The 27,491-nt window shown below is 36.1% G+C and overlaps 1 protein-coding gene across 3 annotated transcripts in view; it reads left to right on the top strand.

Annotated features, from left to right (window-relative positions):
* The window catches only part of Nbea (neurobeachin), a 492,297-nt gene that overhangs the window by 212,096 nt on the left and 252,710 nt on the right, over positions 1-27,491 (top strand). For all 3 annotated transcript variants that reach the window (XM_075950839.1, XM_075950838.1, XM_075950840.1), the window contains exon 34: positions 21,177-21,238. In XM_075950839.1, coding sequence (XP_075806954.1) covers positions 21,177-21,238 — 62 coding nt within the window. The remainder of the gene's footprint in view (positions 1-21,176; positions 21,239-27,491) is intronic.

Below are 27,491 nucleotides of genomic sequence, written 5' to 3'. Positions count from 1 at the left end.
TGATTTTCTTTTGATAAAAGAGAGATCCGAATGACTTAGCTAAGACTGATTTTGTTCTTTTGGGCATTTTTTGTTTCTATGAAAATCAGCTTAAGTCTGGAGAGGGATAGGGTAACAGGTTTTAGGATACACAACACTGCACAAAAATTTAAATTTTATTTTGAAAGAAATATACTAATATAGAAATTCTTATTTGAATGGCATCGATACATGTTTCTTAAAATTTAGTGCTTAAGTCTTTCAGAGTTCTCAGGAATAGGATTCTTAAAAATGTAATAGTATGTCATAAAGTTTTCACCTCCTCCAAAAGAGGGTATCACTGAACTATTTTTAGAGAAACGAGCCTTGTCAGAAAAGTGCCATGAGAACAGTGAGAAAATATTTTATCTGTTTATATTTTTATTGAATAGAAAATGATGTATTAAACTGTGCTTTATTTTTCCCTTGTGTTTATGATGTGCACGTGTGTGCATATTCAGCTTTTGCATGTGTGTGGGTATACACATATGAGTGGGCATGTACATGAATGACTAGAGAAGCTGATGTGGGGACTCACTGAGCCTTCTGACTCCAAGTCACCTTCTGTCTGTCTCCTCAGCACTGAGGTCAGGCTGCCATGTCCACCCAGCATTTGATGATTCCTGGGCATCAGAACTCCAATCCGCATGCTTTAAGGGCAAGTCCTTTAACCACTGAGCTATTTCCCTAGCACTAAAATGGTTTTCTAAATTAGCATTTTAAAATTGCCATAATGGAAACAACAAATTCAAGTAGATTACAAATGGGAGCATATTATATTTTTAATATCATCAATAAAAGACCTGAAGAAGAGAAAGTAATAACTATAAAAATAAAACGAATGGACATCTAAAACATGACTAGCTAACAAGGGTTCCCATTGGCCTCATATTGGGCTCTGGGAGTCATCCAGTGGGCTGCAGAACAGGATAGGGATCAATACCTGGAGTAGGCCATAGGAAGCAAGTCAGCTTTTGTGGAAATGAGTCAGCACACCCTTAGAGGAAAACTTCGAAGGTGAGCTTGAAAACATCAGTTAAAAGAAGAGAGCACTTGCTAGGCCGTGGTGGTGCATGTCTTTAATCCCAGTACTTGGGAGGCAGAGGCAGTGGCTCTCTGTGAGTTGAAGCCAGCCTGGACTACAGAGAGAGTTCTAGGACAGATTCAAAGCTTCACAGAGAAACCCTGTCTGAAAAAACCAAGAGGGGGGGAGGCAGGAGAGAGAGAGAGAGAGAGAGAGAGAGAGAGAGAGAGAGAGAGAGAGAGAGAACAAACAAACTATATGCACGATTGCAAGGGTGCCCTGGTAAGGTCAGATGGGGTAGAGCTATCCAGACCCCATGAGAAATTAAGAACAGTTCCCTTGCACCGAATAGAATCTACACTGAACAGCGGAAAGACAAAAGTAATGCAGAGAAAAATTGAAATAAACTGTTAAAGACAAAAGACAGTTAACTTAGTTTATCACACTTTTAAAACAACTGTGTGCACAGTAGTTTTGTATTACTGAAACAAATAGCCCATGTTTAAACAACTTATAAGGGAAAATGGGTTTGCTTTGGTTTGATTTTATTGCTGCTGTTTTGTTTTGTTGCTTTTAGGTATTTTATTCGGCAGTCATTTGGTCCTTTGTCCAGGGCAGCACATAACAGTGGGAATTACATGCAGAGAAGATTCTTACCTCTCGAGAAAGAGAGGAAGCTAAAATAAAGATAGTATGCAGGACAGTGGTACCATAGCCTATCCAGAGACATGTCCCCCAGTTTTCCTAACTTCTTTCCACTTCTTTAGTTAGATACCAAACACTAAAGATCTCATCACTTCCCTATAGTGCCAAAGGCTGGTGACAGAGCATTAAACCTGTGGGTATTTGGGTGACAAAAAAAAATCCATACAGAAAAAAAAAACTAACAGCAAGGCAAAATCCGAGAAGCTGAAGGTAGAGGTCAAAAGTTATAGAAAAGTTTTCTGAAACTTAAGAAAACCCTTATCACATAAAGGTAAAGTATATTAATTTTATTTTTATAGTAAAAATGATGAGAAATAGAAGAAAAATTACATCAGAAACATGTTTAAATCAGCTAAAGAATTTAGAAAACGTCGAAGAAGTTAAAAGCTATTAAGATCAGAATTTAGCAATTATAACTCTGGAGAAAAGAATCACAAATAAAAATATTTGAAATGGAGTTAGAAAAAAATATAACTGATAAAAATCAATGAATAAGGCTATAAAAGCACAAGAGGAGGAAGGAACAATATAAAGACCAAAAATCTAATGACGAAAAAGACAAGAAAGCCAGCAGCATGTGATCCCAGTATGTGATAGTGATGGGTGGTGCAGTAGAAGTCTCTTAGGGAACAGAAGGGCAATTAAATTCGCTCGTCATTATGAACACATGATACTAGCAGGAAACCCAAGAAATACGACTTCAGATGCTTCAGACACGAGAAATATATCTTAAATTAGACGTGAGAGATCAAGAAGGAGCATTATATTCTGCACAGAAAAATTGGTCACTTTTTCCTAAATGCCACTCTCAATTGATCCAGAAAAATATTTGATAAATTTTGATACTCTTTCATTATAAAAATGCTCAGAGGAAAATTAGATAACAAACGTAACTATATCAACATAATTAAGGCCTCAAAAAATACCTAGAGCTACATTCCTAAGCTATGGGACAGTGCTGAATGCTTACTCTCTGCATTCTAGTGTATTAGAATGATTTCACTTCTGTTGGCTATACTGTCATCAAGGTGTCTGTGCAAGGTAAAGATTTACACTACATTGGGCAGGAAGATGTCTCTGTTCTCATAGAGTACCTGTGTAGAATACCACTTAGAATTAATGATTGGGTTTAGCCAACTTACAGGACACACATTGTCTGTCTTTATCATTTACACTGAGCAGCCTGCAAAAGAAACCAAACATGGTTGCAGTTAATAGTGTCATTTAGAATAATGGACTGCTTAAACCTAAACATACCAATGTGGTAAGATTTGTATTATGCAGACTTCAAAAATTGCTGAAATTAAAGGCATGTCAAATGGTCATAGATTGTAGAGTTAATATTAGGATGCCAGTACTACCCAGGTGGTCGTTGGGTAGTATTTGCTAGTACTGTGACAATTCTTGTCAAAAAATTATAATGATGTCTTGTGTAAAAATAAAAACATAGTCTGTTATAAAATTCACATGGAATCTCAAGGGCATCATAATAGTAAAAAAATAGAAAAAAAGCTGGACTGTTGAGGCTTAGTGATGTAAACACTAACTACAGTATTGCAGTAATCAAAACCAATGTTGATGGGACTAGAGCATCAGAGAAGTAATATTATGAGCTTTTCTGTTTAGCTTTTGTGTTTTAGATTTTGGAGAACTCAGTCATCTTTCAGTCTCTGACTCTTGAGTGCTGGGGTGGCAGGTGTAAGTTACTATTCATGGTTGCTTTTAAGAAAAATTCTAAATACTTGCCCTGGATTTCCTTTTTCTCATGATGGAATGTCATGGGAGTGGACTTGCCTTCCTCTTGTTACCACTAGAATACTTGACACAATGTGTGAATCTAAAAGTTTTATACATTGAACAGGAGGCCGTAGAGAACTGTACACCATAGCAGAGGGCAGCTGACTAGGAATTATTGAATGAGCTCTGATTTTTGTGACAAATTTCTGGAAATATATTCTAGATTGCCGTATATGTGAAGATGTTCTCAGGTGATTCATAGTAGCTTTGCTGAGTTGAGATAATTAGGTTTGAGGGAGGAAGCTGTAAGCAAGTTTTGTAGACAGGAGAGCTACTCTTTCAACTAGCTTTGAAAAGCTGTGTGGCACCTTGACTTTTGAAGCTGTGAATACATAGGTACAGTAGCCACAAAGCTACATGACTTTATTGGACAGTTTTTGTCCTGCATAGTTGGGAAATGTTCAGTCTCTGCCTAATCAGCATTCAGTTGTCACTGCTCACCAGGGACAGCAGCCCAGAAGGATGACGATGCTGACATAGTTACAGTTATTTCCATAGCAGAGCATACTCTAGATCATTCTAATCTAGACTCACTCCAAAATAAACAAACCAACCTTTGGTAATGGACTCCACAGTTTAAATAGTTTCACCCACAGTTTAATTGTGAAAACACAGCCCAATATGTATGAAAGAATATAACAAAATGCAAGGGTTCCCCAGTGTAGTATCCACATTGCCTTCATCCAAACAAAATTGTTGGATATGAGATGAAGTAGCAGTGAAATTTAACACATTTTGTACGAGAATTTTGTTAGAAAAGACAGAAAGGGATGTCTAAAAGAAAAGGGAACGAAGTCATGAGACAATGTAGAGAGAAAGAGACAATTTATGATAACTGGAAAGTTAGAAATCTGAGAGTTTGAAAATAAAATCTGAAATGTGAATTAACATGAAGTGTTTGACAGCCTTATATCCTAATAGGAAAACATGCGTGCTCGTAAAGATAATCAATTGATTTTTTTCCCAGATGAAGCAGAAGAAAAAGAACTAAGATAATAGAACAGAGCCATAAGAACTGCTGTTCAGGAAGCTGCATTGCAACAGAAAAAGTACCAATCATGGGCTGGTAGGATAAGTAGGGTCAGGAAATCAAGAGCTGTGTACTAAGTTCCAGGCTTGCTTGAGAACCTGTCTCAAAAGAAGAAATAATATTATATATTTTACACTATGTTTGTCTAAGGAAATAAGAGGGAAGGGGGTAAAGGGAGAAAAAGGTGATAGAATAATAGGCAAATAATTGAGAGCTGTAAATCCTAAGGTTTATGAAAATCAACCACCAGCTGGATCAAGACTAACACTAGAACACCATATAATAAAAAAAAAAATTCAAAGACCGTTTTAAAGACGACATTTCAAAATAACTCACTGATGAAAAGCAGGCACCAGCTCAGTTAAAAGTGACTTGAACACAACATTTGGTCCATGATCTCCGAGGCCCAGAAGCACCTGGAAAGGTCAGCGTCATTAGCAAGTCGTCGTGTGTAACAGTCACTCACCACTACAAACACATGGAAATTGTTAAAACAAAGCATAGACTATAGCAAGAATTGGAGAAAGTAAGGTACCACCGACAGAGTCATCCACGGCTTTCATCATGGCTTTGAGGATGCAAAATGATCCCCTAGGAAAATGGTTTAGGTTCTCTGAGTTACAAAAACACTTGCTGTATAAACCTGTAATCTCATTCTTAGGTATTTTCCCAAGGGAAATAAAATTTTCTTCTCATACAAAGTCATGTAAGTGAATTTTGGAGCAGTTATGATTGTGATAATGGCTAGAAAAATGAGAATGTCCTTTAACCCTATTTGGATGAATTTGAAAGGAACTAATCACAAAAAACAGTTCTAATCATTTGCATATTTTATATTCTCAAAGAAACAAGCTCAGTGAAAGGTAATAGATTAGGGATCCCCAGGGACTAACAATGAGGAAAAGACTTCACTGTGTGAGATTTCTTGGGCAGGGGACTATTCTGATCATGATGACATCTCATACGTTAATGTTCATGTTAAGTTTCTCAGCATGAAAAGATACTTGTATAATGAAAACCAAAAGTCATTGTTTGAAGAAATGAAAATGTAAGTATTAAGACTCAAAATGACTGAAAGCTTTTCTGCTGTTAAAACAGCAAGTACTATCTCAGTTAGCTCTAGCAGCAAGTACTATCTCAGTTAGCCCTAGCAGCAAGTACTATCTCAGTTAGCCCTAGCAGCAAGTACTATCTCAGTTAGCCCACAGTTCGTTGCTCTACTCATGAAAATCTGTCTCTTATGTAGAAATAGAAAAATCAGTGGTAAAATCCAGTTGAATTCATTGGTCAGTCATAGCAGAGGGCTGTGACACACCATTTTAGCGGGCACATCGTGCATCCAGATAGAAAATGAAGACATGTTTAGAAGACATTTGTGCATATGCTACACTTTGGACCAAATGAACATCACCTCCCCCTCTCTCTTTCTCACACACACAGACACAGTGTGGCAGAGGGGAGAGCAGTAACACATTCATGTACTAAGTGAAGAATTTATGTTGTTCTCCGCAGCCGAGGGAGCATAGTCCAAGCTAGGTGACATTTAGGGCAAAACAAGTCATAACAAAAATAGGAATGCTCAGAGGATGATCATTTATGACTCTAATGTATAAAACAAACTAAAGGGAATTTCACGAACACCGAAACTCAACATGCTCCTGACAACCAGCACATCATTGAGCAACATTCAGAGGAAATTTTAAATTTGCTTGAGAAGACAGGAAAAGGAGATTGCAATGTATGGAAACTCACTGGCTACTGCAAAGAGCAGGTTTAAAAGGGAAGTCTATAAATCTAAGTACATTAACAAAAGATGAGGGAGCTTAGGTGTGTTGTTAGACTACAACACAACAAAAATTTTAAAAAGTTTAAGTCTTGTAAAATTAAAACAGCAATGTTATTAAAAAGTAAATTAAATATTGATTTTAAAAACAGTAAAAAACGTGGACAAAGGTAATAATCTTGAAAGGGGCAGAACATTCACAAGAATGAAATTTTTGAGCATGTAAATATTTTTGGTTTTTTCAAGATAGAGTCTTTCCTGGCTGTTCTGGAACCCACTCTGGAGATCAGGCTGCCTCAGACTCACAAAGATCTGCCTGCTTCTGCCTCCCAAGTGCTGGGATTTTAGGTGTGCACCACCACTACCCGGCTAAACTTCTTTAGTGAAGTAGTCATGAGCATTTTGGTGTATGTGGCTGTAAAAATTTCTTAGGAAAGTGAGACTCTTGATTTGAGACCCAAAGGCATGGAGACCTGATGGCCCAGACACCAGTGGTAGAGGCAAATAATAGGATGTGGATCTAAGATTAAGGTAGCTGTCTTGTTACTAACTAGCTAATTGAAGTGGGATTTTACCATGCTTAGCAGGCATAGTTGGAAAAATAGCAAACTCAGCCTGAAACAGCTCCAACACTCCACTTCAGAAAGACTTCTGTTGAGTTTGCTGGGGAGTTTGCAGCATAGTATACTTAGCAGGGACATGGAAACTGAACTCTCATTTAGCTTCAGGACCATTCTACCAAACTTTGGAACAGGTGTTCTGAATCTGTATTCAGGGAAGGAGACATGGATCTAACTCAGAATCTGCATGGGAATTTGAACACTTGTTGCAAAATGCTAATCAGACAAGAGAAGGTTGCACAATATTTGGGCCAGCGCTAGCAGCCAGAAGCCTGAAGGACATTCTAGAGGTATGCTTAGCTACTGAGATTTCACCTGTGAACGAACAGCCCAAACAGACAACATCTGTAACTGGATCTCCACAAGGAAGGCCCAGAGTTGGGGAATAAATTCTGAAAGCCACGTGACAAACTGTACCTACTTTCTATCTCTGTGTCTCTTTTCTTTGTCTCTTTTTTCCACTTCTGTGTTCAATACCCTCTCCCAGAAAACATAGGCTGGTCAGATTTCCCTCTCCCAGAAAACGTAGGCTGGTCAGATTTGTGATTACAGATCTCTGTACCCCCCACCTCTCCCCGTTTGGGAATGGCATACTTCATTTGGTTTATGTATATATCCTTGCTTCTCCCTTTCCAATCAACCTTTTGTGGATTCTGTCTCACCCCAACCTCCTTTGCTCCTACTATTCCCACTTTTCTGTGTTTATATCTCCTTTCTTTCCATTTCCTTCTTTTTCTGATATTAATCACTAGTTTTATCAATAGTGTTCTTTTCCTTTCCATTCATACCAAAATAATTAATATATTAGTATTCAAACTGTCAGTTACCCTTTACTTAATAAAATGGTTGGCATTTATGGGGTGATCAAATTGTTATTGATGACTTACTTTTAGACTACCTTTTGATACTGATTGCTTTTGTAAATAATATTATAATCATTGGGGAGAGCTGGAAATCAAGCCTCTCCCACAACCGTCAGTGTGTCAGAGAAAAACAACATTAGAACCCTATGAAAGCCAAACTCTCTTGAAGAACACAAACATCCTTCCAAAAGAAGAATGATTTAAAACACTTCAAATAAATACAGTGTTTTCTGGCTTCAGAAGGGCAATTCTTAGCACAAAATGCAAATAATAGAAAAATGAACTCAACATAATTCCTAAAAACAATACTAATTCCATAGTAAAAAGCCACCAGTGAGACTGAATTACATAACATTCCAGAAGTACTCAAGAAAAGAATGGAAACTGTATTCAAACAACTTAAAGAGCATGATTCCTGATGAAATATAAAAACGAGCAAAATACTGAATAAAATGAACTCAATACAGTATATAAGTCTTCAATGACTTCTTCAATAAAGAAGGGAAATACTTGAAATGAAAAGCATAGTGTATCAAAACAACAGTTCTGTGGAAAACTTCACCAATATTCTGGATCAAGGAAAGAATAAATTATCTGGCATGAAAACTAAGTAGAGAAATTGGAATATTTAAACAAAGACAATGATTAATTAATAAAACAATTTTACCAATACTCTTAATATCTACAAGACACAATGTAAAGAAAGACCAAATCTAAGAATCATGGGGAGAGTATTTCAAGGCATAGAATATATTTTCTCTAAATCAGAGCAGAAATTTTCCCACAATTGAAGAAATAAATGCAAATCCAGATATAGAAGGCATTTAGAACATTAGACAGCACCAAATAAGACTAGCTGCAACCATACAGATGAATCCGGACAGAATCGTAGTGGGTGATTTCTGCACATCTCAAAATTATAATTCAGTTTATCTTTAAATGTCAGATAAATATCTGAATTACATGACATCATAAATCAGACTTAACAAACACCATTAAAATATCTATCCAAACAGTGAAGAATACACATTTATCTTAGCAGCCTACAGAGCTTTTTAAGTAGATTGTAAAACACAAAGCAAAGCTTAGCAAACAGAAAAATTGAAGTGATTTCCTCTAGATGTTCACAGTAGAATACAACTAAACATCAATATTAAGAGAAACTGTAGAACATAACATAAGCTCATGGAGACTAAACAATACAGTATTTTATTATGAGTGGGTCACTAAACAAGTCAATAATTTAAAAATCCTGGAATTAAATGAAAAAAAAATATAGCATGCCATCTCAAATAGAACACAATGAAAGCAATCATAAAATAGAAGTATATTTCTCCAAATGCCTGTTTGAAATCTCAGGTAAACAACTCAATAATGTACTTTAGGGCATTAGGAAAACAAGACCAAGTCAAACTCCAAATTAGTAGTCAGAAAGCCATAATTAAGATCAAGGCAGAAGCTGATGAAGTTTAAGAATTAAAAAAAATCAAGAAAACAAATTCTTTACCTCTGAATAGAATTCCATTGTGTGTAGGTAACACATTTTCATTATCCACTCATTACTTGAAGGACATTTATGTTGTTTCCATTTTCCAGCTGTTGTGAATAGAGCAGCAGTGAACATGACTACATTTTGGTGGAATGGAATGTCAAGTTCTTTGGACATAATCCAAGGAATAGTATAGGTGAGCCATATGGTAGATCTTCTTTTAGGTTTTTTGGCTTGGTTTGGGTTTGTTTGTTTGTTTGTTTGTTTGTTTTTTGGTTTTGCTTTTGTTTGTTTGTTCGTTTTGACAATTCTTCTCATAGATTTTCATAATGGCTTCACCAGTTTGCAATTCCACCAAAAGTTATCATTGTTTTCTTGTTGTTCGCAGTTCTGGCCTGGGTATGAAATCTCAAACTAGTTTTATATTGTATATATCTATTTTCTAAGAATGTTTAATAATTTTAAAGATAATTTATTTCTTAGCCATTTTATTTCTTCTTTTGAAGACATTTTCTTTACAATCATGGCTAATTTTTTTTAATTGAGTCACATGGTATTTTTTGTTTTTATTTTTATTTTTTGAGTTCTTTGTATATTCTGGATATTAATTCTCTACCAGATATATTCCTGGCAAAGATTATGTGTCCCTCTGTTGGATTCCTCTTTATCCAGTTCATTGTTTCCTATACTGTACAGAAGTTTTTTAGTTTATCAAAGTCTTGTCAATTTTTGGTATTCTTGAGAACATAAAGTCCTGTTCAGAAAGTCATTTCCTACATCTGTGTCTTTTAGAATATTGCCAGTATATTTCTTCCAGTAGTTTTAAAGCTTCAAGATTCATATTGAAGTCTTTGATTCATTTGGAGTTGATTTTTGTAAAGCATAATAGATACAGATCTAATGATATTTTTCTACTTTTGGACATTGTTTCCCCAGAAACATTAGTTGAAAATTCTTTCCAGTGTGTGATTTTAGCATCTATATCAAAATCAGATGGCTATATCTATATGAATTTATACTTAGGTTTTCTATTTTGTTCCATTGGTCTATATATCTATTTTTTTGTGTGCTAGAATCCTATCTTGGAGGTAATCAACAACTGTCTAATTGGACTTAAGGTACTGATCAGTCAGAGAGAATTCTCACCTGTAACTATAAACCTAGCTAACTACTTAGACTGATGCAAGGTTATGGACTCTAGTAGAAAACCTACTACTGCTAACTAACCCAGTATATTTCCCAACTACATTCTAAATACTTAACCTTATATCCACATATAAGTGTAACGCTCACCCCTATCAAAGAAGCTTTCTTTTTGCAACAGGTAGAGATTATTGCATAAATTCAGGAATAGTCAATAATGCAGAGGACTACAGACTGTGAATACTCAAACCCAATAGATAATGTCCACAATGCACCCCATATAGCTAAGCCTGAGAATAACAAAAAAGAAAGAATGGAAAGACTATAAAAGCCAGAAGATAGGGCATCTATTAGGAAGAGTGTTGTCTATAAATGTTGGGAAAGCTTAATCCATGCAGACTGAAAAAATACCATCATCTAAACAAGGCCTGCATAATAAGAACATGTTGACATGTCAATGCAGATGGAGGACATCTAGCACTCCACTGCTAGATGAAGAGTGACTGACAACTGAAATTGCTGCTGAAAAAGGAATGCCAGTCTTCTCCGGGAATGAGCATTTTGATAGGTTGTTCAATCTCATGTGGTCAACTCTAAACACATATACATATAAGCAACACTAAAGGGACTCCACAGGTTGTGTGTGTGTGTGTGTGTGTGTGTGTGTGTGTGTGTGTGTGTGTGTGTGTGGTGTAAAACAAGAATAATTGAAGAAGAGGCCAATTATTTGAAAGAGATTGAAGGGGAGTCCACAGTCTCTGAATTCCTACTGGCAGAATTTTAGGAACTGGAAGCTTTTGTTATTAGACAAAGCCTTATAAATTGGAAAGAAGAATCCTCCATTATTTCAGCCGTTCCCACTCTAGCTGTGTGTTTCTTCCTCTGCAGAAATCCATGTTCCAGAAATTCACGTTTGCAGAGTGTCTCTCGTACCCTGTAACCATTTGCTATCCCAGATGCTGTTCTGATACTTTCCTGTAGATGGTGTTCCCTTGTGCCCTCAGACAATGTTGTACCGTATAAACTTCCTATTTGGACTGAAGATGATAAGGTCATGATTGCATCTTCGATTTTTTTTTAACTAACAAGATAATGCAACCATGGCTTGTGCTATTTTTTTCCATGCATAATAAGAACTTGAACAGCAAGGATCTTTTTGTTGTATTTTACTGATTTTTCAGGTTAGTTGCTGTGCTAAAGCTATGGTATGCTCCCCTGAGCCTGCTCTAGGTTCTCCTGTTTTCATTATTTGTTTGCTGTGTGCACATCAACTCCTGTAGAATCGGTTTTCTCAATCTAGTTTTGCTTGCTATATGGCTAGCGTAATTCACAATTGTATATAAAATGAATCGCTCAGGATTAGTATATAGTTTTGTTTTTTTCTTCCAAGAAAGGTTTCTCTGTGTAACAGCCATAGCTGTCCTGGAACGCACTCTGTAGACCGGGTTGGCCTCAGACTCACAGAGATCTGCTTGCCTCTGCCTCCAGCATGCTGGATTAAAGGTGTGTGCTATCTCCACCTGGCAGGTCATAGTTCTGAAAAGCTACAGTTTATGTTTTGTCGTCTTAGCTGTTAGGCTGTTCCTGACCTTCTCTATGTGAAAACAGGACTTGTGATTCATGCTGCCTGTACATGCTGTCATCTTCTTCCCTAACAGGTTCTTCTCTCTGCTTCATGTGGTCGTTCTAATCCTACCAAGTCCAACCAAAGATATTTTTCTCATTAAACTTGTAATTATTTTAACTTTAAGACTGTTTATTTAAAAAACTTAAAGGAATTTAAACAGCAGAACAGCAAAGCATCTAATGGAAAGTTATGGTAACAATGATGCTTTCTTTTTACATATTTGTTTTATAATGGAGAGAATGCTTGAGACTAGGTGCACTCTCAGAAAATACCTTTTTTAGTTAGACATCCTGTTTCACAAATTAAAACATTTTTGATTGCTGGTCTTAGAATAATCCCCTTATCACTCCCCCTACAAATTAATGACCACCCATAATTCCTGTTGATTCCCGTTAGTGCCACTGTTTTCTTTTCCTGACAAGGAATTAATTAAAACATTATTTATCTGGATCACTGAACCAGCGTCCTAAAATTCTGCTGAGGTGGGCTTTGCTGTCCTCTCTGAAAACTGGTCAGTGCATTTGTCTGGGTCGTCCACTAGAATTGAGGCTTATCTAGGAAGTAGGACTTACCTGTTTCATTTGTGCCTTGGCACATTATTTAATAGTATTTTATATTATTATATATTATAATATATATAATTATATATGATAATTTTATATACAATAATATAATACTATATAATTTATTATAGTATTTTATATTATTATATATTGTAATATATAATTATATATAATATTATATATATTGTTTTAACTATTTAAAGTATTGTTTTAGATATTAAAATCACCAGATGTCTTTAGTTCTAGAAAACCACAGATCGTGATAGGTATACTTCATGTACATATAGTTTCAAAAGAGAACTATCTCTTGTTCTAAGATTAATTAGAATGAATAGAAAGTTCTGTTTACTTTTAGTTGATATGTTCTAATATTTTATGCTATGTCCACATGGACACTTGTATGTAAAATTCTATGAATGATTATTGGGCCACTGGTTTAAAATATAAATTGACTCTAAAATCTTACTCTGAATTATAACTATATTTGAACTGGATATAGGGTATTTTGGTTAGACAGGGTAAATTTTACGGTTTTGCTCATTGCTATTGTATATATAATGATGTGTGGGTATGTGCTCACCGTGAAGCACATGTAGGAGGTAAGATGATACCTTTATGAAGTTGGTTCTTCTCTTATACTTTTATTTGAGTTCCAAGGATGAAGCTCAGTTCATCAGGTTTATATGCCTTTTCCTGTGGATCCATCTCACAGACCACAATTATACAAAATAATTTAGTTCATAATTAAATTAATAGAAATATGATTTATGTTTTGTTTACACTTTATGTCATATCATGTCAATAAGTTGTTTCTTTAAATAGAATATGAAATTATAATTTCTGGGACATTTAAGACTATTTATAATGTTATATAACTTAATATGCAAGACAACATTTCGTTGCTAATATTGAATAAAAGCAGACTCATTGTTCACCTTTAGTGTTTGTGTTTTAATGTTACATTTACCAAAGAAGCTTAGTCTGGGTAAAGTCTGAGAACTCACTGCTCTGAACACCCAGTTTATGAAGGTCTAGTTTATTTTCTCAGATTGTGTCCCACAATTCAAGTCTGTTGTAGTTGGATAGGGCTAAGGGACTCTTGAAAGTAAACGAGTTCACTTGACTAGCCTCTTCTACTTGAGCCTCCTTAAATTGAAAGCTTTTTCCTTTTATGCTTTCATCACAATGATTAGCAAGTAGTTTCCTTTTAGTAATTCTTAGCCTTTTATCTTTAACTTTATGAAAGCTTTATGAAGAAAAGAAAGTGATACCCAGCATTCACATTCATCATGGTTTATTAATGTATTTGAAAAAAACTTATTTGCTATATAAACATAAAGACCCTGAGAGTGAGCTCCCAATAGATCAGCTCCACTGTCTCAGTGGGTGCTGATCTATTGGGAGCTCACCAAGGCCAGCTGGACTGTGACTGAAAAAGCATGGGATAAAACTGGACTCTCTGAACGTGACGAACAATGAGGGCTGATGAGACGCAAAGGACAATGGCACGGGGTTTTGATCCTACATAATGTGCTGGCTTTGTGGGAGCCTAACCAGTTTGGATGTTCACCTTCCTAGATATGGATGGAGTGGGGAGGACCTAGGACTTACCACAGGGCAGAAAACCCTGACTGCTCTTTGGACTGGAGAGGGAGGGGGAAAGGAGTGGGGAGAGGGGGATAAGGGTGGGAGGAGGGGGAGAAGGGTGGGAGGAGGGGGAGGGAAATGGGAGACTGGGAGGAGGTGGAATCTTGTTTTTTTTTTTCTCCTTTTCTCAATAAAAAAAAAAAATAAAGACCCTGAGGGTTCATAATGACTGTTAGAGAAACTTTGAACTTATTTATATTTCAGAACGTAAATATATATATTTGAGTTTTAAAATTAGTGAGACCTAGAATATAAGTACTTTGGAAATTTTATATTGTTCATTTTTACATGCTATAGCTAAAAGAATTATGTCATTTAAAAATATATAACATTTTAATATAAAGACATTCTGAAACTTTTTATTTAAACTATTTGCTTATGTAGCTATTTATGTTATATTACATAACTGGTGTATTTCTCCTTTTTGGTTATTGATATTTCACTTAATTACATGTGTAGGTAAATACATGGATAAGTTTTGATGATTATTTGGCCCACTCTTTTTTGTACAATACTAAACTTGAAACAACATAGCTAGCAGTGTTTGCACTGGATTGAGGATTTTCGAATCTGAAGCTGCTCAGGGAGAAGAGAAGCATGTTTCACTGGGACTGGCATAGAGCTGACAATCGGCGTTGTAATCAAGTTTAACCCAGAAAGCACTCTAGAGAGAAGATGATTTGTGACAGTGAACATGTCTGTTATTTCCCTTATTTCTGCCTCCTTCATTGCAGTTTAACTAAGTCAAGAGGTCAAGAAAAGGGCAGGACATTCCAGTCATTCACCATTTTTTTTTTAAAAAAAAAAAAAACAAGTTTGAATCTAATATCATGGAGAATAGTTTCTCACAGAAACCTCAGAAATAGATGGTTTGTGATTTTTAGATAGTGTTTGGTTGTAACTCTGTTTGTAGTGTACTGTAGATTATTTCATCAACATATATGTGTATGCCTTTTCTTTGTAATTGAACTGATAGCTTCTTAAAGCCAGAGACTGTGTTGGCTTCCATATGTCACAATCCCTTCCCCAATGTAAGGTCACTAACATTTGTTTAGATTCAGAAGTAAATGACTTAACTGAGAATATTTCCAAGCACAGTCTTCCCCTACATGTTAATATTGAGTAATTTAGACTTTACAACCCATTTTTAAAATGTGTAAATCAATTATGTCAGTGAACAGAAGTGAAAAGCACATGAAAAGTAGCACTGTCCATCAAAAATTACCAAATTATTTTTCAAATATTGTATTTTGATGAGATGCAACAGATCTGTAGTGTTTAAAGTGTGAGTAGTTAAAGTCAACTTGGGGCAGTGCACCTGGTACCAAAGATGTGTTATCCAGCATTTTATAAACTTCAAACCAGGCAACACACACACACATATACACACACACACACATAATCTGAATAAGGTTTCTAGGACATATCAACAGAATGATAAGAAACTAAAAAGATTATGTCAGTCAGAATGAGTATGTGTTTACTATAACATTAACCTTACAGATACTTTTGTTTCTGACCAACACAGCCATTCTAAATTTACAGGTTGGTTCTCACTCAACCATTCTCATTTAAAAATGGGGTTTATCTTCTTCTGACCTAATGAGATTTCCATGGGGAAATGTACCTTATTTGTTTTATTAATATTTATTTATTTTTCTGTTAATGTTTTAACATATTTCATGTAAATGAATACCATTACTTATGGACATTAAGAATGTAGGTCACATAAAAAATTTAAATAAACTTTTGAAATCCCATATTCAGGATTGTAAAGCTGGAAACATTTTATAGTTCAGACATATAAGAAAACTAATAGTTATATTTAAGTTTACTCCATAGCCTCTTCAGGAAGGCCTAGGCTAGCTGGTGAAACACTTGAGTTACTCAAATTGGTACGCCTGCAGAACATGAACAAGGGGAATGAGGATTGTAAATAGCATATTTTTTATTATTTTAATGTAAAACTAAAATTGGTTGAATCAAAGTTAGCATTTTAAATGTATTTAATATTGTTATAGTCACTTTAGGTCATATTACATTGATGCCATCAAACTGCCAGAAAAAAAAGATATTTTGAAATGTCTAGTGACATGTTAGCTCATACTATGTCTGCACATGTTAGCCTTATTCATAGTAATAATGGAATTCTAATTCATCATTGGTTTGCCAGTAATGCTGTAATATTATTCTTGGAGTCTTATTTTCAAGTTTTTAAATTTGAGAATCCACATCAATTACTTACTCTGGTATTTTTTAAACTGAAAGTAATGTTTATAAAAAGGACCCTGCTAGTGTTAGAAGAAATAAATGGTACATTTCAAATACAAAAGTAAAAAAGGTAGTGAAAAATGCAGGAAATAGTTATTGTGGCAGAATGATGTGGAGGCGTTGCTTCGTCCTGAAGTTCTACCTCCCTCGCTCTCTGTGGTGCTCGTGGTCCAGCATGAAAACTACACAGGTTCACCCTTCAGACTAAGACACAAGAAGCACAGTGGGCGCTGTCTGCTACTCTTCACACGTTACAATGATGTTCTCAACCTGTCATCCACAACTCCTTTGGGGGTCACATTTCCAATATCCTGTATATCAGATATTTGCTTTACAGTTCATAACTGTAGCAGTTATGAAGTAGCAACAAAAGCATTTTTATGTTTGAAGGTCACCATATGAGGAACTGTATTAAAGGGTCACAGTATCAAGAAGGTTGAGAACCATTGCTCTACAATATTACATCCCAGTTCTATTGTTCAGGTTCGATTGTTGTTTTTTGGTATCTCAGACATTTGTCTTCCCCCTCTCCCCCAACCTTTTGCCAACATTGGGTCAGCACTAACCAGACAAATGACACTCCAGATTTTCCCACACCAGGCTGCTGACCTTGCTGTCCTGTGGCACCCTCCATGGTCCTCTGGATCACATCAGCTACCTGATAACAGTACCTGCACTGCCCTCCAGTTTTATTAAAATGATGCTCTTTAGGACATTGGACACAGTGCTCAGTATATGCTTTTCTACATGAATTGAGCTTTTGTCCTTTGAGTTTTCTTACCTCGCCCCCCACATCTTAACTAAGTTTTTTTCCTCTCCACTAGTGATTTCTAAATACTTGTTGAGATTCCATGTCATAGATATTTGCCAGTCTCCTGATTCAGAATAATGCCAATCTTGAAAGACCATGTGATATTGCTTCCAAGATGAGTCCCTTTGCTGGTTGTATACTGACTACTGCCCTTCACTTCCCACCAGGAGGAACAGCCTTAGAGACTGCACTGTTGTGCGGTATTTGAAAGCTAAAGGGCTCTGTCACTTGACATTAGTCAGACCCCCAGATTCACAATGGAATCTGACTGCTCTTCAGAAGAAATGTTACTGTACCTTTGAGTAGTGCCCATATTAAACAAATATAGCTTTGTCTCAAGGTCAAGCTTCTAGCTTCATACTCATTTGGATAGTTTATAATCTGGTCTATTCTTTGATATAGGGTTTTCATTTTATTGTTTTAGTTGGTTTGGTTTTAGTAAAGAGCAAATATATTTTCAAAGTTTCCATTAAATATGTACCCAAATATTTGCCAATTTGGGATAATTGGGTTTTTTTCTTATTCTGTTTTGCTACCTGTCTGGATCTAGACCATCTAATCAATATACACATATGCCTGTGTCTTGGCTACCCATTAGCTGATGTCATCCTTCAACAGTAGAGTTCATATTATACTCAGCCTCTCATTAGTCAGTCTTCTTCCATTAGAACATCTTTTACTTGCCAGCCTCTGCTCCCGTGCACAGATATTTACGGTCTCCATCCAGCTCTTTGCTTTATGCTGCAAAACCAGTATGACTTGCAGTGTTGGCTTTGTATTAGTGGTCAGCATATTTATTCTAGTAAATGCATATCTTCTGTTAAGAACATTCTGTTGATTGACCTGTACTTCTGCCCCACACTTTCCACACAGGGATTCACCGTGTAACCTTGGCTAACCTGGAACTTGATAGAAATCACAGAGAACTTCCTGCCTCTGCCTCACATGTATGACTCCAATGAAGGCTATGTTTTAGTTAACAAGGCACAGATTGTCATTATACAATGGGAATGTCATTAATAGACTTTGGAACCATTTCCCTCACTTAATATCATGCTCGTAGCTCTTCATCTTAACTTTCCAAACCATTTGTAATTTCCCAAACCATTTGTAATTTGTAATAACCTAGATTCCCAGTTCTGCTTTCCAGTACCCTCATCCATCTCCAGGGTAGAAAGCTCTATTGAGATATTTTTCCTTGTTCCTTGATCATGCTATCCTTGTTGCATAATATATTGCTTCCCATCTGCACATCAGACCAAAACAGGTTACCTTCACCAAGGAAGCTGACCAAGTCACTCTACTCACACAAACACCAGCGCCTTTATTATGTTATATTGCCATCATATAGATGCTTGATTGTTATGTGGAAAACATATAGTGATCATTCTAATTAAATAATGTAATCTCAGACCCCAGTTCTACCACTTCGTAGGTGAAACACATTGGTATCATCACCAAATATTTTCATTTTATTAGTCTATCAAATACTATAATGATAACTGGTTCAAAAGGTTAATAGTATAAGGTATTTGAATTACAGCCTGGAATGTGTGCTGAACTGTCATTAGTAAAATCTTAGTTTTCAGTGTGAAGTGCTCACACTTTACTCATAGAGATGGTATCAAATGCATTGACCCAGTTACAGATTTCTTGTCAGATACAGATAGGATGGATTCAGTGCACAGAGACCTGCATGCATACACCCTTTGCCATTGTCAAAACAGTTAACAGTAGTTTACAGCATCACCAGGTAAATTTTACTTACTTGAGCTTATGATTAAAATTTTGTAGAATTAATTTTATTGCTTCTTAAATTTGCAAATATGGTGATGTTTATAAGAATAAAGTATTATTTTATTTTATGCGTGCATCTCATTATCACAGGCATCACACTGCATGTCTCATTCGTACTCCTTCTAACCCTTAGAAATAATTCACAGCAAGTTATCATTCTAATTAGTTTCCAGGATTTCCATAGCTTATACTCTCATCATCAATGTCAGGTCTGTTTTTACTTCCTGGCTTATCTTTTGAGAATAGGTTCTTCTGACCAGAACTTACTAGACAACACACACTGGTAAAGAGTGAGGTTCTATGAACCTGAGTTCATCTTATACACACATGAGAAGGGATGTGTTTGCAAGCACCATCTTGCTATCCTGTCAATTTGTTCATATTCCTCTTGGAAAAATACATTAATGATGTAAGCTTTTATATCTTTCTTATGATGCATTGATAATGTTTCTAGGAGTTACGACTGTGACTTATTTAAGAGTTTGTTTAAAATTAGTAATAATTCTATTGTTTCTAAGTTTTTACTTAGTATTATGTATTCAAAATTAATACAGAATAAAGATGGACAATTCTTATAGCAGAGTAGTATTGTCTGTGTTAATATGCCCACATCTTAATTATGATCCTATCTATGGCCATTTCCTTAAAGTTTTCTTTGTCAGAATCCAAATGCTTGGTCAGCCAACAAGCGGCAAATGTTTTATTAATCTTTCTGACTCTAGTCCCTGAGCATGAGAATTTCTGACCAGTCACACCACACTTCTCTTAAACAAGTTTTTCATGTCAGTCTCTCATCTCATTAGCTGTCTGCTCAGGATCTGATAATGTGGAGCACCAGTGACTTCTTTACAGCTTGTTTTGTCTGTCTGTATGACATGGATAGTCTTTAGCAAAATGGCCACCAAAGGATATTTATCCACCCCTGCAATAAATGGACATGCTCGTGTCTACAAGGCACTTGAGACTGCTGGCTGAAAACAAGAAAATAAAACTTTTGCTTTGGCTCTACATTTGTTAACACTTTAATGGAAGACCAAAGCATCTTTTTCTGTAAGATTATTTACTTGGTCAACAGGTGGGCTCAGGAGGTAAGGACCTTTGCCCCACAGGCCTGTAGACCTGAGTTCCAACCTCAGAATCCACGCAGCTGTCCTTTTGACTCCCATACATGTTATGTCCATGCCCCCCCACATCACTTACATATTAATAATAAAATTTATTTAAAAGATCTGTTTTTGATTGCACTTGTAATTAAGAAAAAATTTTTCAAAATTTATTCATCAAACTTTTTCTTTAAAAAAGATAAGCCCATGACTTGGACATTTATTTTAAAGTAGCAGCCATTGTACCAAATATGTTCATCAGAGATTATTATTATAATAATTATAATTAATATGTTCATACAGAGATTATTTGTTAAGTCAAATTTATATATCTGTATTATTGTACTTTTAGAAATTAGCAATTATTATCTACTTTCTTATTATATATAACGTTTTACAAATCATTTTTTATTTAGGAGAGTTGAGTAACCCAGCTGTTTACAAAATGTTTTTACTTGTAAACTAGGAATGGTATTAGAGTATAATGTGACTTGCATGATTTGATCATGTAAGTAAGGTACTTAACACAGGCGCCATCAGACACTGAGTCAGTGATCTTTGGGATCACATACTCACTGCGTTCATTTTTTCATTCTTTGTGGTACTTGTTCTATGAATTTGGATCACTTAATAAGTTTTGGTGAATGAACTATGTGTAGCTTGTTTAATTTTGGTCTTCAAAGTAGAAAATGCCAGCAGCTCTTCCATATTTGTTCTCTGCTCCAGGAAACATCCGGCAATGCCTTTGGATGAAGCAGCTCTAACCAGCTCTTACCTTAACCTAAACATTTTAAAATAGCATGACCTAATAAGAACTGAAACATGAAGTCAGGTAATTCTGTGCCTGTCATGTGGTTTGACCTTTGCTGACCTCTCCCTATGCAGGCCTTGTGTGTATGAAGTCCAGCACGTCTGTGGTGGAGCTGGTCATGCTGCTTTGCTCTCAGGTAAGAGTTTCATTCACTTGGTAAAATTACCCTGCATGAGAATTTCTTATGCATGTATAGCATTAATCATATTTTAAATTTTATCTCTCGCTGCGGAGAATGCAGCAGATAGCTTGCCTTGAGGTGCTTTAGAGCCTAGTGATCATCCTGTGTAAAAACTGCTCTACTCTCACCTCTCTCTCTGCTCTCTCCTCTCTTACCTCCCGTTGTTCTGTTCTGTCTGTGCCTAGCTTTGTTCTATGATCTTAATGTCTTTTGCTATTATATGCACTATGTTTTAAAAATACTGCAGCCCACATTGCAATTTGAAAACATAACTGGTAGTTACTATTGTTTTTTTCTCTGTCAGATTAGAAGTGGTAGAAACTCAAGTTCCTTTTTTATCAGTACTAAACTCATACAATGTATTGTTGAGTCATCTTTGGCAGGCTGCTTTTTCAATTTTGTGTAGAATTGTTATGATTAATAAATCTGAAAGTTTACTGAGTGGCGATTGTCTTTATTAACAAGAATTAAAAGTAAATGGTTGGATATTGTTTTTTTAAACTATACAAAAACAAACAAGAGAGCTTGATCTATATAAATCTTGAGAGAAACCATATTTTAGTTTTGGATAACTAAAATAGAAATTTATTGGCCTTTCCTTTCCCTGTCACGTGAAGTCTCCCTGTTACCATATGAATATGAAAATTCTGTTATATTAGAATGAAAAGGAAGTAGATACATGTTTGTAATACATAGCTGTTATATTTATCCCTGGTCTTCTCGGTAGAAGGGCGAACATACCTCACCATAACCGACCTGAGGTCTGCTAACACCACTACCAAGCCAGAAAAGCCGTGTGTGATTTCAGTGGTTTTTAAATGTCCCAAAGAAACAGCAAACGCTTACCTACTGACTTACCTGTGGTCTCTCCAGTGGAAGGGTGAACACATCTGACTGTAACTGGCCAGAGGTCTGCCTAAGGCCTCAGCCAAGCCAGATAAGCCAAGTGTGACTTCAGTGGTCTTTATGTATCCCAGAGCAAACAGCAGAAGCTTACCTACAGTTTCCAGGTTCACATTTACTTTCTTCAGGAGTGTGTTCATGGGAAGCCAGGAATACAGTTGAGAGGAAACCATAGAGCCAACCCTGGGAGGAGCTCGTCGGCAGAGCGTGTGAAAAGTGTACTCTGTGTCGAGGTCCTGAGTTCAGAGAAAATGGAAGCTCCGTGGACATTTTAGGTTGATAAGAATCCAAATATTTAGCAGCTTTTGTGGCAAAGCATAGTTTAGAATGCCTTCTTTCTTAGCTCTGGCTATCAGTGCAGTTCAGAGAAATAAAGAGGAATGTTGCATTAGGATCTGGTGTCTTTAATGGCCTCATCATCTAATCATAGGTCTCACATCACCATTTGCTGGCTCCAGGAATTCCTGCCATTAGGGGCCCTAGAGATGAAACTTTGCCTCACATATTGATTGGAAGGAAGAGTGGGAAATGTAAGCTCTCTCTGTGGTGCACTTTCCTCCATGTGTCAGCAGGACAGCATGATAAACAGGCCTCTTAGATTGATTTTCAAATTGAATTTTTAAAATACTTCAGTGTTTGAGCACTGAAAAATTTAAATGTTTCAAATGATCCATTGGTTAAATATCCCTCACCTAAGTAACTTGAAAGGTCCAAACATTAAAAAATAACTTGCATTGTTTTGTTGTTGTGTGTTAATCTGTAATGTTACTTTCTACAAAGCATTTTTAAGAAAGCAAATGAGTGATGCTCATTCCATCAAATGCAGTTGTGTAAATTAACGATTTTAGTGTGAAATTAAGTTTATCCATCATTGCAGATCATTAGTTGGTACACAGATGTTTTCAAAATTTGGTTTTGAGGGTACTGAAGAAGGTAGACACATTTCAAAGGGTTCTTAAAATAATACATTTTTTTCAATACTAAAATTCATCACTTTACCAATTAGCAGATGACTGCAGCAGTGGCAGACCTTGGATGGAGAAAGTTAACAGTGCTGCAGAGATAGCTTGGCCCTGCTCTCTGCAAAGTGTGATCTTTCTGCAGATCTTAATGCATTTCTTCCATTGGAGCTGATCCCTGTAGAATTAGCACCAGTCTGTGGGCTGTCTTCCTGCCAAGGCAGGCAGTCATGATGAGTCTTTAAGACCTCAGAGCTCAGAGCTCCTTTTGCGTTGTTTGACTGTCAGTCACCACAGGATGCGCATCAGCAGTGAGCGAGACGAACAGAAGTAGTTCAAAGTGTGCGTCCTTACTGTCTGGATACATTATATGCCCCCCTGCCAGGGAGAAATACCTTAAAATATGAGCCATGCTGTCATTTATTTTTTGACAAAATAAGTTTTAAATGCAAATAACATTTTGTAGTTTGTTTGCATAAAATTTATCCTCAAATTCACTGAAGTCATTGGAAACTCATTGTGTTAGAGAGAATAAGCAATGGGCGCTGAAAAGAAAAGAAAGTGAGCTTCTCTTTGGCTGCCCTAAATTTCTCTTCGCTACAGCACATTGGATGTTTTTACTGCTTTTACTTTTCATTTCCATGTTGGAAATTTTTCTTAAATACTACATACTATTAAGGATATTTGATTTTCTTTCTTTCTTTTTTGAGTGCCTAAAAAAATTACTCTTGCCAATAGTTTGTGTCCAAAATGTGGTCTAAATTCACATGAGATCACATTACAGATGTCTGAAGGTACTTGTCAAGGATAATTCGGTTCATATGGCACCCTCTAAACTCCAAGGGGCATGACATTCAGTTTACCCCCAGTGGAATTTTGCATTTTTTCAAAAACATGGTTTAAGTTTCAAGAAGATATTACCATTCTCCATTGTAATTTGGTTATTGGTCCAAAAACACAGAAATTTTTTTTACAATATTTAGATACTTTTTACCATGTACATCTTAAATTTTAAGAATCAATTATTTACTCTTCACTTATGGTTTGTGTTAAAAATAGTTACTATCATCTTCTTAACAGAATGTTTTCTTTCATTTCGAAATATAAGGAACCGTATAAGGTGGTTGGTTAGTCTGTGTTCTACTTGGTAAAAGAGCCCAGCGTCAGTGTCCTGCACAGGCTCTTCAGTTGTTGTAGGTAGTGTGGCATCAGACTGTTTATTTCTGCACCGCTGTGGCTGAGGTGCCCCCACCCCTCTCACAGCATTTACTTCCTCCTTCAGTTCTCCTTGATTACTACGTTCTTAGAGGAATAGCAGGCTGAGTTTCTCAAGTAAACCTTTTTAGGTACTATAATAGTTTCTAATTATTTCCAGATTTTCTTTTTCAGGAAGTCTCCATGAGAAGAACTCTAAGAAAAATTGAGTGTTGTTACCCACAGGATTTCTTTACGTTTCCATCAGTAAAGCTTAGCAGATGCCACTTGCATTTCTCTTTGCCTTATGTGTCAAGATGTAAATTGAGGGACCTCATGTAAAAAAATCATACTCTCAGTATTTAAGTGCTTTCTGACTTAAAGCACTGATTAAGCAAATGCCTGCTTAATAAATCATTCCTGTTCTCATTAAAAACTTTAAAATATATAAGTTAAGGTAAAAACTCAATGTATGGCATGCCCAGCATGAATTATTTTGTGGTTTATATGACTTTGTTCTTGTCTAAATACTTCATATACTTAACTGAAAGGATTTGGTGCCTTCAATGGTGTGGTCAGGGTGTGACCCAGGACTTTACAGACAGCGTTCACAAAGGAGCCACAACTGAGGAAACCCTTCTCCTTTCAAGTGATTTGGCCTTTGAACATTTAATGTTTTAAAACCTTTTCTCCAATTTGGTACAGTTTAGTCAGATGGTACAAAAGAAAATGTTTTTTTTTCTGGATGTAATAAAGCCAAGATGAGGTTCTAAGGCAAGGCTGAGGCTAATGCAGAGGCCTGATAAATGCCTTCATCCGTATGTACTCAGTACTGTAAGACTTGAGGCTGTGTAATAAGATGATAAATTTGAGAAAACCAGAGATGGCGCCTTTTTTTTCTCCAGTCCTTTGGAAATATTATTAAATCCTGATTTTCATGGTGAAATTCTGTCACATGTGAATTAGTGCTTACGCACTCTGTGACCAGCTTTTGTTAGTATTTTGGTGGTTACTAAAACCTTAGTGACACACTTCCATTCCACAAGGAGGCTAGGCTTATCTATTGCAAATTACATATATGAATTTGTAGGCAATGAAACAGAACTTTAAAAACAAAACAAAATAAAAACAACAACAACAAGAGCACATGGCTGAGATTTTTAACTGATATAATCAAGCAGTCTGCATGGGTGACTCTGAAGACTGAATGTTCATGGAAGGCACTATGGAAATGGACCCTGAAGCTGGGAGGCTTTCCCTGCTATGTTATCAGGGAAGGAGACACAGCTCTTGAAGACAGTTCAAGCAGATCTCTTTGTCTGTCCTCAGGCCTGGCACCCACCTTGTTTGTTACACATTAAAAACTAAATAATTAGGATTAGCAAGATGATTCCACAAGTAAAAGTGCTTGACCCACAAGCTGGACGACCAGAGTTAGATCTTCATAACCTATGATGAAACCAAATCCCTAAAACTGTCACCTCACATCTAAATGAAAACAAGAAATAAAACTGCTCCTAGGTATGGTGGAAGAGAACATTTATTGTAGATAAAAGGATGAGCGCAGTAAATTTGAGGGAGAACATAGCCAGATGCATCTGGATGGGTCCAGAGTGAATATACCTGCAAAGTGAGTCTGACCATGTAAGGAGAGGGAGAGAGGGCAACCAGGAGCAGTAGCCAAGAGGATAAGAGGCCCAAAAGGCCAAAAAAGGACCAACATCTTCAAAATGGCTGGATTATATAGGAAAGAGAAGCTGGGGAAAGGGCACCCCCAACCCCTGGACTGGCGAGTTCAGGGTAGGGGCTGGTTATGCCAGCCAGGATGACCCTGTAAAGGTTGACACTGAGGGATGCTGGGAGAATATGGCAGCCAGCATCTGCTTTGATATGTTAATAGGCACCAAAGTTAGTCATTTGTGGGGGTTTGAGACCTAACAACTTCCACATGCACTCCATGGCACAAGCATACCGATGCCCCCCCACAGTATCATACACACATTAATAATAATAGTTAAAACTTATTAATAAAATGAATCAGTTTATTTGCTGAATTATGTAGAGTATTTTACATCTTCCTGAATGTCTTTTAAATAACGTTTATACAGTTTTCATCATTTTTTCTTAATCTTTTAATATCCATCCTTTTGTTTGATACTTTCTGTAAGCTCCCTCCCTTCGTGTTAATCTAAAAAGATGTAGATGCTCACCCTAAAAGAAAAGTAAGCTCCAATGGGATAGTCAAGGAAAGGAAAAGGAGGCCATTCTCTGAAGAGAAAGGTCCATCCCAGCTCAGAAATTTCCATCCCATCTCATGTAACTTCTGTGTCAAGTAAAATTTAGCATTATGTTCTCATGCTAAATCTGAAATTAGGAGAGATATGCTTTACATGTTCAGCTTTTTAATATTGTTTTGGAAATTCTTATTGTGTCAAACTTTAATTTCAAGACTTGAGGTAATTCAAAACCATGTCTATAAATAAATCTTAATTATATATTTGAATGTGGCAAACACTAATTTTTTTTTTAATTTTTTTTAAATGTTACATATTTTCTCGTAGAATTGCTTTGTGTCCATAGATTTTTGGTGTGTTATGTTTTCATTTTTATTCAGTTTTTAAAAGGTTTTATGTTCCTTTTTGATTTCTGTCTTGGCCTAATTTTCATGTGATAGTATGTTTGTTGTTCAGAGTCAGTTTTGTGTGCCTCTTTTTGTAGAAAATTCCATAGGCTTCTGAAAAAAAAAAACAAAGCAGAGAAAACATTCATTAGTGTTTGGGTGGAATGTTGTGTAGATGTCTCTTAGATCAATTTGATGTATGTTATTTGGTGGGAGTGGTGTATTGAAGTCACCTATTACTTGTTAGGGTAGATGTGTGATTTTTAGATAGAGTGTTTCTTTTATGAAATCGGGTGTCCTTTTGTTTTGAGGGTGACTGTCTAGAACTGTAATATTCTCTTGATGGATTTTTCCTTTAATAAGTATGTGCAGCTATGTTGAACATGTTCAAACCTTGTGCTGCCATTCTTTAAGAAGTATAGTAGGAATAGTTTTCTATGTGACATTTATATCACCATATGTACTAAGTACTACAAATATAATTATTATTTATATTGTACCAGAGATATGCTTATATTATATAGAAATATTA

This window comes from Microtus pennsylvanicus, chromosome 16 (genome assembly GCF_037038515.1).
Source record: "Microtus pennsylvanicus isolate mMicPen1 chromosome 16, mMicPen1.hap1, whole genome shotgun sequence".
NCBI lineage: Eukaryota > Metazoa > Chordata > Mammalia > Rodentia > Cricetidae > Microtus > Microtus pennsylvanicus.
Note: the sequence above shows the minus strand (reverse complement) of the source record. Positions and strands in the feature narration are given on the sequence as shown.